General features: G+C 37.2%; 1 protein-coding gene and 1 long non-coding RNA gene across 6 annotated transcripts in view; both read left to right on the forward strand.

The window, feature by feature from the left end:
- The window catches only part of LOC127984191 (60S ribosomal protein L7-like 1), a 36545-nt gene extending 28502 nt beyond the window's left edge, over positions 1–8043 (forward strand). For 2 of the 5 annotated variants that reach the window (XM_052586717.1, XM_052586718.1), the window contains one exon: positions 184–1387. In XM_052586717.1, coding sequence (XP_052442677.1) covers positions 184–392 — 209 coding nt within the window. In that variant the 3' untranslated portion in view covers positions 393–1387. The other 3 variants (XR_008160556.1, XR_008160555.1, XM_052586719.1) reach the window with 3 other exon arrangements.
- Positions 8044–8561: 518 nt separating this feature from the next.
- LOC127984196 (uncharacterized) lies at positions 8562–14033 on the forward strand. The gene is made up of 4 exons (XR_008160557.1): positions 8562–8888; positions 9922–10043; positions 10143–10243; positions 12436–14033. It is a non-coding gene; the product is annotated as an uncharacterized LOC127984196 (long non-coding RNA).
- Positions 14034–14804: the final 771 nt, after the last annotated feature.

A 14804-nucleotide genomic window follows, 5' to 3' on the forward strand; every position in this document is an offset into this window, starting at 1 on the left:
AGTAATAATCCTTTGGGGGAAATGGGAATTTGTGTAATTATTAGAAATGCACTGAAGTAAAATAAATTCTTTGATATTCAGTGATGGTCTAAGTGTCTTAACAGTCTTTGATATTCATACTGACGATTAAAATTTTTAATGAAATGTATATTCACAATGGGTTTCTTTTGTTTTTGTCTCAAGGACAATATGGGATCATATGTTTGGAGGACCTTATTCATGAGATCTGTTCTGCTGGAAAGAACTTCAAGGTGGTAAACAACTTCCTGTGTCCGTTCAATTTGTCAATTCCACGACATGCTGCTAAAGACAAAGTTGGACTGCTGAAAGATGTTGGTGATTCTGGACCCAGAGCTGAAGACATAAACACAATCATCAGGAAACTCAATTGAGCTAAAAGACTTTCATGGATTCCCAGGGCCGTTGCTAGTGGGGTGAAAGGTGGTGACTATTATAGGGGCATTGGTGGGTAGAGTACCCAAAAACTGTACTCAAGTAAAAGTAAAAGTACTTATAGAAATATTTACTCAAGTAAAAGTATTAGTCTGAATAGTTACTTGAGTAAGAGTAAAAAAAGTATCGGATAAAAAAATCTACTCAAGTAGTTAGTTACTAAGGGGAAGTCGTGGCTTAATGGTTAGAGAGTCGGACTCCCCATTGAAAGGTTGTGAGTTTGAGTCCCGGGCCGGCAGGAATTGTGGGCGGGGGGAGTGCATGTACAGTTCTCTCTCCACCTTCAAACCACGACTTAGGTGCCCTTGAGCAAGGCATCGAACCCGCAACTGCTCCCTGGGCGCCGCAGCATAAATGGCTTCCCACTGCTCCGGGTGTGTGTTCACAGTGTGTGTGTGTGTTCACTGCTCTGTGTGTGTGCACTTCGGATGGGTTAAATGCAGAGCACAAATTCTGAGTATGGGTCACCATACTTGGCTGAATGTCACGTCACTTTACTAGTTACTTTGGGTCATATATACTGAGCCTATTTTTATTTAGATATACAGATAAAATGTATGTATGTGTGTTTGTATAAATATATATATTTCATCAGCCTTTACTCAAGTCCTCTATGTCACATAATCCTTCAGAAATCATTCCAATATGTTGATTTACTATCAGTGGTGTTTTTTCATCATAATCCTAAACAAAATGTCACAGGTTCCAAAAAAATATTAAGCATCAAAACTGTTTCCAGCACTGTTAATAAATCAATATATTAGAATTATATTTTGAAGGATCATAACTCTGAAAACTGGAGTAACAGCTGATGAAAATTCGGATTTGCATCATGAAATAAATTATATTTTAAAGTATGTATTATATATGTATAAATAACTTCTGACACAGAGAAGAGAGAAAACTCCTCACATGACCGTTAAGTTACCAAACATCTGTCTGTTTCAGTCACAGATATAGGTGGCATGCCATCCAGGGGTGCTGCTAAGGGTTTTGGGGCCCCATGAAAAGAATCTTGACAGGTATTTTGACTATCATTCTCATATCCATCAATCAATCACCTTTATTTATATAGTGCTTTAAACAAAATACATTGTGTCAAAGCACTGAACAACACTCATTTGGAAAACAGTGTCTCAATAATGCAAAATGATAGTTAAAGGCAGTTCATCATTGAATTCAGTTATGTCATCTCTGTTCAGTTTAAATAGTGTCTGTGCATTTATTTGCAATCAAGTCAATGATATCGCTGTAGATGAAGTGATCCCAACTAAGCAAGCCAGAGGCGACAGCGGCAAGGAACCGAAACTCCATCGGTGACAGAATGGAGAAAAAAAGTGACTGCAGTGACCCTCTGATTGGGATACAGAATGGATTTGGTGGCCACGGTGACCTCGGAACAAGAGAGAAACAGACAAATATTAGCGTAGATGCCATTCTTCTAATGATGTAGCAAGTACGGTGTTATGTGAAGTGTTTCCGGTTCCGGTTTACCTAATTAATGCAGCCTAAAAATCCTTTAACGGATTTGGATATTAAAAGCATATTAGTATGTTATGTGTATGCCAGGTTAAAGAGATGGGTCTTTAATCTGGATTTAAACTGCAGGAGTGTGTCTTCCTCCCGAACAATGTTAGGTAGGTTATTCCAGAGTTTAGGCGCCAAATAGGAAAAGGATCTGCCGCCCGCAGTTGATTTTGATATTTTGATATTTGATAATACATCAAATTGCCTGAGTTTTGAGAACGTAGCGGACGTAGAGGAGTATAATGTAAAAGGAGGTCATTCAAATACTGAGGTGCTAAACCAGGCACGTGCACAGGTAGGGCTCAACCTGTGCAGAGCACATGCCCATTTTGCCCTTACACTCCGAAGTGCCCTTTTTTTGGTGGTATTTTTTATAATATTAATTTTTTTATCAATGCTATTGGTCACCCTTTACGTCTGTCTGTCTGTTTTACAAATATTTAGCAAATGAAAGTTCTTAAAACGAGCTTGTGTAAATCTTATTCAATCCTCAAGCTGTCAGTAAGCTAATAACTCCGCCCCCTCTATATTCATTGAATCAACTGAAGTTCAACAGCAGCCGCACGGTAGACAACAGCTGAGCTGAACAAAGTTTTGCGAAGGGTAAATAAATATCCTGTTGTTTGAATAAGTACTACTAAACGCTATGTCTATAAAGGCTCATATTGTATTTATTTGATGTCTGACTGACTCACTGACTGAGACATGTGGGACGTCGCCTGAGAGAGGGCTAGCATTTGCCATCTAGTCATAGCCAATATACAGCCAACACTTAAATAGCCTGTGCATACAGTAGCATTTCATCTTTTATAAAATGCGATTTTGGCCAAATGCATTTTACCACAGGAAAAACTGCGCTGTTTCCTACTGGAACTTACACAAAGCGACGAGTGATCCTCGTCACCTAGATAACATATTTCTAAGAAATTTCTTCTTTGATTTATGATTGCTGATACACTTAATTTATTAACATTTAGGCTAATCATGTTATGGTATACTCTCCGCTCATCCTCACATGTATAAAATGTAGTAAAACATGGTTTTACTACAGTAATGTAGTAGTAACTAAAAAAAAACATCACTGTGAAATCTTTATATTTTATCATGCAGAATGTAATTCATGATTCATTCCAAGTCTTCATTTATTTGATCCAAAATACAGCCAAAACAGTAATATTGTGTAATATTTGTACAATTTTAAATAACTGTTTTCTATTTGAATATATTTTAAAATGTAATTTATTTTTGTGATCAAAGCTGAATTTTCAGCATGATAACTCCAGTTCAGTACTCTTCAGTGTCACGTGATCCTTCAGAACTGCTTTTCACTGCAACTGTACTTTTTACACTATTTTTATTTATTTATTCATTGCTGGCTTATTTTAGGGAAAGTGTAGTGAATAAGAGACCTTCAAGAGACCAACATCCCTGGTCCACCACAGTATCAAATTTTTGCCAGGTAGGCGGATACATGTTGTATATGTTATAGTAACGGTATGGCTATAGTTTCTTATAAAATGGAATTGAGTTGGACATAATTACTTAAAGGGGGGGTGAAATGCTATTTCATGCATACTGAGTTTTGTACACTGTTAAAGAGTTGGATTCCCATGCTAAAAATGGACAAAGTTTCAAAAATTAAGTTGTACGTTTGAAGGAGTATTTTTGTTCCAAAAAAACCTCTTCCGGTTTGTCACAAGTTTCGGAAAGTTTTTTTTCCGAGTATGGGTCTGTGTGACGTTAGATGGAGTGGAATTTCCTTATATGGGTCCTAAGTGCGCGCTCTTCTGCCCGGAAGAGCGCGCGCTCCAGTACAGCAGAGCACTGAGAGGCTGAGCAAAGCCTGATCAGAGCGAGAGCGTCGCGAAAAGTCACAAAAGAAGTGTGTTTTTGGTTGCCAGGGCAAGACAACCCTGCACAGATTACCAAAAGAGAAACAGCATTAAGGGACCAGTGGATGGAGTTTATTTTTACAGAGCATCAACGGAGTTGTGCAAGTGTTTTTGTTTGTTCCCTGCATTTCGGATTGCACATCGTTTATTTCTTAAGGATAATGCAGTCCCAACGGAAAAGGGTCACGATTGTGTGTTGGAACCACATGCGGTGAGTAAAACTGCTTCAAATATCTCTGTGTTGTTAACTTAGCTATCAGCGCGTAAGCACATCAAGTAAACAACATGCGATGTTGTCATCAAACTGCACTTTCCACATGTACAGCTTAAAAAAAAAAAAAAAAAAAAAAGACGACATAAAGTGGAACTTATTTCTGCCTCTGGATCTGTGTCACAGCTTCCAAACGCTCTCAACTCAAAAGCCTACTGGCGCTCGTGATTCTTTAGCTCCGCCCACACGTCACGTCTCTAGGCGCTCGTGTTTTTCCGGGAAAAATCGGTACAGACTATCTTTCTCTTATAAATATAATAAAAATAAAGACTTTTTGGAGTTATGAAGGATGCAGTACTACTCTATAGGTACTCAAGATTAACAGGATATTGAGTGAAAACGAGCATTTCACCCTCCCTTTAAATTATGTTTCAAAAAAGTTAGTCAAAAATACTTGACTCATTGCTCACCTTCCCCTCTTCTCAATGTCATTCATAATCATGTTAACCAAATAATACAAATTAGCTTATAAAACCAAACAGAATATCTAAAATAGAGAATATATATAATTGATAAAAAAAGGGAGGGGGGTGCCCTTTTTCAGTTTCAGCACATGCCCCTCAAAAGGTCTGTGCACGGCCCTGTGCTAAACCATTCAGGGCTTTATAAGTAATAAGCAAGAGTTTAAAATCTATACGATGTTTGATAGGGAGCCAGTGCAGTGTTGACAGGACCGGGCTAATATGGTCATACTTCCTGGTTCTAGTAAGAACTCTTGCTGCTGCATTTTGGACTAGCTGTAGTTTGTTTACCAAGCGTGCAGAAAAACCACCCAATAAAGCATTACAATAGTCTAACCTTGAAGTCATAAATGCATGGATTAACATTTCTGCATTTGACATTGAGAGCATAGGCCGTAATTTAGATATATTTTTGAGATGGAAAAATGCAGTTTTACAAATGCTAGAAATGTGGCTTTCTAAGGAAAGATTGCGATCAAGTAGCACACCTAGGTTCCTAACTGATGATGAAGAATTGACAGAGCAACCATCAATGTGAATCAATGAGCGAATCATCGGTTCAACTCTCCCATCTATTCAAGAACTGTACTTATCCAGAGTGAGAAAAAGGGCTGTCAAAATCACTCTGGACCCCTCACATCCAGCACACTCCCTCTTTGAACTGTTGCCATCTGGTCGACGCTACAGAGCACTGAGCACTAGAACGACCAGACACAGGACCAGTTTCTTCCCTCAGGCAATCCATCTTATGAACAGCTGACAATAATGGCGAACACACTACAGTTTATATTTATATACACATACACTTTATTTATCTAACACACATACTTAGTATACACTTAAATTTTGCACACAATATATATGTACATACATAACTTCACTTTGTAATATACCTGCCTACAATTGTCATTTGTATATTGTCATTCACTGTCTACATATTTGTATTTTTTATTCTTTTATTATGTGTTTTATGTTCTGTCGCTGTCATTCTGTTGTACTGCGGAGCTTCTGTCACGAAAACAAATTCCTCGTATGTGTAAACATACCTGGCAATAAAGCTCATTCTGATTCTGATTCTGATTCTGATCAAGTCTAAGACAGTGTTCTAGGTTATTACAAGCAGAGTTTTTAGGTCCTATAATTAACACCTCTGTTTTTTCAGAATTTAGCAGTAAGAAATTACTCGTCATCCAATTTTTTATATCGACTATGCATTCCATTAGTTTTTCAAATTGGTGTGTTTCACCGGGCTGCGAGGAAATATAGAGCTGAGTATCATCAGCATAACAGTGAAAGCTAACACCATGTTTCCTGATGATATCTCCCAAGGGTAACATATAAAGCGTGAAGAGTAGCGGCCCTAGTACTGAGCCTTGAGTACAAACATAAAAAAAAATAAAGATTGATTTTCTATATAATAAAATGATATAAGATATAAGATTCGGATATTCCCATCTCAGGGTAAGTCAACTCAGACTTCAAGTTTAAACTCAGAATTGGTTGAACCTACTTAGTGAAACGGGCCCCAGGCGTCACTAACAGATCAACCTCCGTTCTGAGTCTCCGGCTTGTGAAGGTGAGACTGCAACAGATCTCCAACATTCTGAGCCTCAGGCCCGTAAGGGAAAAGGCAATAACAGATACCAAGTCCTAAGTCTCCAGCTTCGAGGCAGCAACCAATACCACATTGAGCCTTCAGCCTTAAAATTAAGCATTGCTTGGTAATTGGTCACAAAGTATTGTTGTGTAAATACTGTCATACTAACAGTTGTCTAAAGTTTTGGTTGATTGTAATCCATTACATACCTTTCTATCAAAGTTATCTAACATTATCAACATGAATTTGTTCTGACAGTTTAACTCTTCTTGTCATATTATAATACCATTTTCTAAACTATAGCATATGAACTGTGATAATGTGAGAAATGTTGAAGGTGTCTGACTCTGAATACATTTTGGATTGATTGTATATTTAATTTTTACAGTGAAGACAATGTAGTGCTATTTTACATTTAATCATTCGGTTTCTGTACCTGGACACCTACAAACTAAAAAAAAAAAAAAAACTTAAACGTGCAAATATCAATTTCAAACAGGACCCACTGGTACAACTTGCTCCGGGGGCCCTGCAAACCCCAGCTATGGCCCTGTGGATTGCTATCGAAAATTTGATCACAGAAATTTCCATATGTTTGCTCTTTCTACTTCATTGAGGCAGACCCACGAAGAATCGTCCATTCCCCTAGAAACGATGCTCCAGTGAAGACTCAGGCGACGTCTCGTCAGATGATATCCACTAACAGGTATGTTACAGCTTCTTGTTAAGGTACATGCACTAATAAAAGACATTGTTTAAACTATTTTTCTATTGGGCATTAATGATATTTAGTGCTAATCAGAAGTTGTTAATAACAGCAGAAAACTGTTACAAAAAGCACATAGAGGGATAGCTAAAATTAAAATGGTCATTTACTTACTCAAGAGTTCCAAACCTGTGTTAATTTATTTTTGCTGCTGAACACAAAGGAAGATATTTCATAGAATGTTCACCATTCACTTCCATAGTAGTCAGATTAAGATATAATTCTATGAGATCTAAGAGTAGTTTGTATATAAACATTATTCCAAATATCCTCCTTTTGTGTTCAGTAGAACGAAGACATTTATACAGGTTTAGAACAACTTGAGGTTGAGTAGCTAAATTATTAAAATTGTTTTGAATAAAAATACCACTATATTGCGACTGGAACACCATGGTGCCATGAACAAAATACTTTTGCTACTTTTTTTTAATACTTTTTTGTTAATAGTTTTACAATTCATTTACTCACCCTTAAGTTGTTCCATGTTTGGAGTTTTCATTTTTGGGTGACCTATAGTGAAGTGAAGTGACATTCAGCCAAGTATGGTGACCCATACTCAGAATTTGTGCTCTGCATTTAACCCATCCAAAATGCACACACACAGAGCAGTGAACGAACACACACACACACACACACACACACACACACACTGTGAGCACACACCCGGAGCAGTGGGCAGCCATTTATGCTGCGGCGCCCGGGGAGCAGTTGGGGGTTCGATGCCTTGCTCAAGGGCACCTAAGTCGTGGTAATGAAGGTGGAGAGAGAGCTGTTCATGCACTCCCCCCACCCACAATTCCGTCCGGCCTGAGACTAGAACTCACAACCCTTCGATTGGGAGTCCAACCCTCTAACCATTAGGCCACGACTTCCCCAAAGCGGTTGTAAATATGAGTAGTAGTTTTTCCCCAATGTGGTAGTTACTTATAGTAGTTTACTAAAGTATCTTATTATTTCTTCTACTAATTACATTGTAATAGCTCTAAACTGTTTCTCTTTTCCTTCTTTCCCTATATGAGACCAGACCCCTGTACTGCAGGATATGCTGAATGTGCCAGCGCTGGACCAACCATTAACAACATTTAGCTTTAGAAATATTTTTCGTAAATTGTTTTATTATTAACTTGAAGACCATACATAACTCGTTTATGAAAGCTAACTTAACAACAACAACAATAATAATAATAAATTATAAATAAATAAAGATTACATGACCACTATCAGCCCCCCCCCCTTCCGCCCCCAATCTGTCAGAGTTGAGTTGGTCCACTACAAGTACGCGCAAATGTGTAATTTTTTTAACGGCTACAGAAAATGAATCAAAATGGACAGACATCAATTGAGTGGTTTTGAGAGTTAAAGACAGACAAGAACGCAAGACGTTTAAGCTACAATTCAAAATGTTCCAGGGATCGAAAGTTTTTTTTTAAACGAGTGAAGAATGAGCTCAGGACGACAATGACAGAAGCGACTGATAGCACTCTCGCTTGCTCTCCCTTGTTTACCATTGAAGTTAAAGTCAAAACATTACCGTCTCGAGCTGCGAGAGGTGGCTCTATGCTGCTCTGTGCTCCTGTAGTCTAGGACTGAAAACATACACTGTAAAAAATTATTTAGCAGTTTAGTTGTTTCAATGAATTTTTTTATGTTGACACAACTTGCAGTTACTGAATTTGTTCATTCAACTAAAAATTTTAAGTTTTCAGTGTCTCAACTAGTTTGAAAGTTGACTGAACTAGGTCATTTGTCCTCATAACTTAAAAAAATTTGTTGACTCAATTCAATAGCAATATCACGTTCACAACATCACTTATCGCGAGATCTCGTCATTCTCGTGAATGCTGTTGAAGAGAGAAGAAGGTCTAGCCATTCTAGTCAGTTTCTCCTCAAAGTTTGGACATTTGACTAGAATACAACTTTGGTAAGTAAAATATTCGTATTTATTGGCTTAATGTGTAAAATTACATTTGTTGTCTCAGAAGAGTAAGTATGGTTTAAAGAGTCGTATATTCTGTGTGTAAGTTACTGTATGTAAATGTTCGTTTCGCAGCACTCTGAAGCCTCAAAATACAGGCGGTTCCACAGTATTCTCTTTATAAATATTAAAACCGATATTCTCACATGCGGGACAGCGGAGCTGAACTTATGTGGAGAACGATAAAAATACAGTTTGTATGTATAACTTGAGCCCAGAGCTGCGTTAGAGACCGTTCAAACAGAGCGCGAGAGCTCAACGGATCACTTTATGGATTAAGAACGGCGGGAATAAAAAAAAAGGAACTGCTCTAAACCTGACAGCGTAAGACATCTGTCAGAATATACATCGATGAAAAATTAGGGGAAAAAAAAGAAGATTCCTACCCGAACTGTGTCTTTTCTGCATGTTATAAGGGAAACAAATGAGCACCATAGATGAGCACCTCCCTCAGAGTTCTTCTGGAGCGCGTAACTTAACGTTACATTTGATATCGCTGACATAAGCTTAGTTCTGATGATTTTTTTCTTCTGAGGTAGCGTTACAAACTCTTCTTTCAGTTTTCTGAAGTAACGTTAGTCATTCAAGTGCCTCACTAGAACCTAGAACGCAGTGTAATGCTGCGTGAATATCTGTTTTTATATAGTCTATGGTGAATATACGGTCATAAGTAAATTGCATAAGTTTAAATCTATATATTTTAGAATAAAAGTAATAATAGCATATATCTTGTATAAATAGAGATACAATAACGATCGACACAAATGTGTTAAATTTCCTTTTATTGTGTTATAATTATGTGTTGTGTCATTTAAAAGCATTGTCTGGATGGTATAGTTTGTCTTTGGCATTTAAAACAAAATTGTCAATACATTTGACTTTCTCTGTAAAGATTTATTTATATGTATGTTTATTATTTTACAGTGTTTTAACATGTTTTTGTATTTTTCATGTTTATGATATTTTGGAATGACTGAAGATTCAGCACAGAATTCAATAATCCTGTGGATGGACCACAGCGAGTCCTTTTGCAGTTATCCATCAAAATGATATGCAGACATAATGCAAATGGCATTTACATTGTAGAGCTTGGACGAAGTTGTAAGTAAATTTATTTATTTATAAATGCACATTTATTGGAGTCTATATGCTTTAAGATTGTAAGGCCCTGTTTAATGCATCCCTTTGTTTTTATTAAAGCACACAGGCTCTGTGCAGGAATTCATCAAGGACATAACTGCTGGGATTACGCTTGTGGATGACCAATCTGAGCACCATCAGTCTGCAGTGATGTGATCCAGGTAATAGAAGAAGAAGAAGAAATCTGGGTGATCTGGGGTTGTAACACGTTGTGGTGTTGTGTACGGTGTTAGACGATCTGGGACTGGGACTAACAGAAATAAACTAATTCAGGTTTAAAACAACTTGAGGTTTAGTAAATGACAATTTTCTTTCTTTTTCTTTTTTGGGTGAACCCTTTACGAAAATGTAGATATTTGAATTAGAGAACAGCTTCAAATTTTAGAGAACATAATTTGACATTATTTTCCCCAGTTTTATTCCGTGAATTTTCTATAATTGGTATTTAAAATGTCTTTATAAAGTGTTGAATTTATCTTCATAAAACCACCAGAAACCCTGTTTAATGGACATAGCCATTCTTTATTATTTTGCTGAATACTGTTTTGGATCCTGAAAAATGTTCAGTGCTAGCATATTGGCCATTAGCAACTTTGCTTAAAGCATTATTTCACCAAAAAATTTAAATTAGGCCATGTTTTACTCATTCTCAAGGCACCCTATGTGTATATGATTTTCTTCTTTCAGACGAATCTGATCTGAGTTGAATTAAAAATTTTCCTGGCTCTTCCAAGTTATTTAATGGCAGCAGAGAGGTGTGTTTTTTTTCTCAGCAGTCCAAAAATAGTCAAATAAAATGCACCCATCCATCAATAAAATGTGTCTCACATGGCTTAGGGGGGTGAATAAAGGCTTCCTGTCGCAAATCGATGCGCTTTTTGTAAGAAAAATATACACTAAATAAACACTTTTTTTTCTCTTCCACTGACTATCATACATGCAAGCCTAATTTTGTGATTCTACTTCGTGATTGGTGTATTGTTGTCTCTCCTCCGCTCTTCCGTGTTCGTCACTAATCACCGGTGCATGCATGACCCCTATGTCCTATTTTCATGCACCCGGAATGGCTCTCACGAAAGTGAGAGAAAAGGGTTTAAATATGTTTTGAATAACATTTTAAATATGTATTTTTTTTTTTACAAAAACATGGATTCGCTACAGGAGGAACTTATTCACCTCTCAGAGCCATGTGAGGTACTTTTTATTATGAATTGATGCACATTATTTGACTACTTTTGGACTGTTGAAAAAAACACCCACCTATTGCCATAAATATTTTTTTATATTATCCGACTGGATTTGTCTGAAAGATGAAAGTCATACACACCTACGATGCCATGAGGGTGAGTAAAACATACATGGGTTAACCAACCCTTTAGGGCCATTTCATAGTCAACGCATCTGTACGCATACGTGTCCCCAACGCGCCGATTCACGCAATACTATGCGTTGTCGGTGGGGGCGACATTGCAAGTATTGTACATTAATTCAAGTATATTGTGTTTACAGAAGAAGAAGGTTTGAATACAATGGCGGGCGAAGAGGAAAAATTATGCGAACTTATACGTATTCATCCACATTTATACGATTTATACAACAGAATACACTCCTCTTCAGTTGCCATTGTGATCTGAATATCAAGCGACCCGACTCTACTACCCCCTGTTGCGTGAGCGGTGTATTGCATACACGCATCAACCGTGACGCTTGCGTTCACTGTTTAGACTATGAAAGGGAGTGTGTCGCTCGCGTTGCTTGCTCGCTTTCCCGCGTTGACTATGAAACGGCCCTTAAGAGTCATGCTTTACTCTGAACATGCAGTGCAACAGACTATTATTTAAAAGGAATACCTATTTACACCAAAATATTTTCTGATCATTGTATAAATGGTGTGACAGATTAGACACTTAGAATTAGATTAAGAAAAAAAACCTGAATGTTGTATTGGTTTGTCACATTTTATGTCATTCAGAAATCATGTAGAATACCAGTGAAGAAAATAATTTCCCCCCATTTTTAGTATAGTTGGTTCTGGGGGTGTATTTTACACTTATCTTCCCATGGGATTTTAAACTCTTTGTGTTCAGCAGAACAAAGAATTTAGGCTTTTACCAGTTTAATACAGGAAGTTATTTTGAATGTTTCTAAACGAAACCGTTGAGGAGCACCATTTACTTTTGACTTTCATTTTTGGTTAAATTTTTCAAAATATCTTCCGCTTGAAGGTGAATTACACTTTGCATTAATTGGTAGCTGTGCTTTTAACAAAACACACAACTTTAATAGTGTATGTACATATGTGTGTTCGTTTATAAATTTATTAAGTAATGTAATATTTTTTTTCTTTTCCCAGCCATCCAGTGACATTAAGGATGTTGAGAAAGAAATTGAAGAGGGCATTCTGAATATAACTGAGGAGCAGCAATGTGATGTGCTTCCCAAGGAATAACCAACATTGGTCTAATTTGGACATCCTGTCATCACTGACATCTCCCATGTCCCCAAGGCATTTGGACTCCTAATGGGTCTGTATGCAGTGAACATCCTCTACCTCCAGCGCATTAAATACACCATTGAGGCTCTGCAAAAACTTGTGAAGATCAGCTGCTCCCACCATGTGCTCGCTACAGCGGCAGGAACTGTAGGTGTGGGGGAGTGAATGTCCAGCGCTCTCTCCACCCTCAACACCACAAATAAGGTGTCCTTGAGCAAGGCACAACTTCTCCCTGGGCGCTGCAGCATAAATGGCTGCCCACTGCTCTGGGTGTGTGTTCACGGTGTGTGTTCACTGCTGTGTGTGTGTGTGCACTTCGGATGGGTTAAATGAAGAGCACAAATGTATGTCGTGTCACTTTCACTTTTCAGTGTTCATGATGTGTCCATCGGCTCCACCGCACTCTTTCTTAAAAAGTAGTGTTTTTTTTTTTTTTATAAGGAAAGGTTCTTTTGTGCCTTTCACTACATTCTAGTATGTACATAAAAGTTTATCATGTCATGACTTGGAATATGCATGTTCTCATGTAAACAAATTTTGTTTACATGAGAGGTTGTTTCACCTCTCATTTTCTTAAACAGTATGTACACATTTTCAGTATGTAGCATTATGATGGGGGACGAGTTTGGAAACTTTCAAGATCCTTCTGATGTTAACACTTCTGTCTGGTCATGTTGTGCTATGAAATTTACAATCTGACTGTTTAGATCTTTGTGCTTCCATGTGCATTCATTCCATTTATATCTTATTATACAGAAGTACAGTACACTCATTTTTTGTAACTAATTGTGATATTATATACATACATCTTGGTTTCTCATTTTGACCATGACTTGCATTATGGTGGGGGGAGTGCATGTGAACTTGTGCAGGGTTAATATGCAGAGTTCAACCTTCTGATTTTCATACTGAGTTATGAAATTAAAAACAATCCCTGTGGTTTTGATCTGATGAATTGAAATGCAACTATTTGTTTCTCAATCCCATGCCAATGTTATTTATTATACATCACACTTTCAAGTGTCGGTTCAGATCTTTAGACGTGTGTTTGTATTTTGCATTTTTTGTTTTGTTTATCAATTATCAGTTGATGTGTTGACAGCAAATTGCTTGTTCAATTTAAATGTGAATGAAAGTGTTGTCTCTATCATTAAATAAATTACATTAAAAAAGTGTTTTGTCATCTTTATTTAAACATTTAAGGCAGTGGGGTAACATTTGTTTATGATTATTGATCGAAGTAAAAAAAAAAAAAATCCCTGTTGACAAAACATGATTTAGTTGACTGGACTAGAAAATAATAGTCAAGTTAACTTAAAGAAATGTGTTACCTGGACTAACTCCACTCTAATTTGAAGTTGTTTCAACAAGAAATTTTTTGTCAAGATAACAAAAAATTTTTAGGCAGCGGGGTAACAAAATATTTTTAGTTGACTCAACAAATTCTTTTTTACAGTGTAGAGCGCCCTCTCGTGGCTGTAGATAGTAATGTTTTCTCTTGGTTCTTGGTTTTAAATAAAAACAACTTATAGTCCAGTATGACTTACAGGCACGTGCACAGGTAGGGCTCAACCTGTGCAGAGCACATGCCCATTTTGCCCTTACACTCCGAAGTGCCCTTTTTTTGGTGGTATTTTTTATAATATTAATTTTTTTTTCAATGCTATTGGTCACCCTTTACGTCTGTCTGTCTGTTTTACAAATATTTAGCAAATGAAAGTTCTTAAAACGAGCTTGTGTAAATCTTATTCAATCCTCAAGCTGTCAGTAAGCTAATAACTCCGCCCCCTCTATATTCATTGAATCAACTGAAGTTCAACAGCAGCAGCACAGTAGACAACAGCTGAGCTGAACAAAGTTTTGCGAAGGGTAAATAAATATCCTGTTGTTTGAATAAGTACTACTAAACGCTATGTCTATAAAGGCTCATATTGTATTTATTTGATGTCTGACTGACTCACTGACTGAGACATGTGGGACGTCGCCTGAGAGAGGGCTAGCATTTGCCATCTAGTCATAGCCAATATACAGCCAACACTTAAATAGCCTGTGCATACAGTAGCATTTCATCTTTTATAAAATGCGATTTTGGCCAAATGCATTTTACCACAGGAAAAACTGCGCTGTTTCGTACTGGAACTTACACAAAGCGACGAGTGATCCTCGTCACCTAGATAACATATTTCTAAGAAATTTCTTCTTTGATTTATGATTGCTGATACACTTAA

This window comes from Carassius gibelio, chromosome B20, assembly GCF_023724105.1.
Source record: "Carassius gibelio isolate Cgi1373 ecotype wild population from Czech Republic chromosome B20, carGib1.2-hapl.c, whole genome shotgun sequence".
Lineage (NCBI taxonomy): Eukaryota > Metazoa > Chordata > Actinopteri > Cypriniformes > Cyprinidae > Carassius > Carassius gibelio.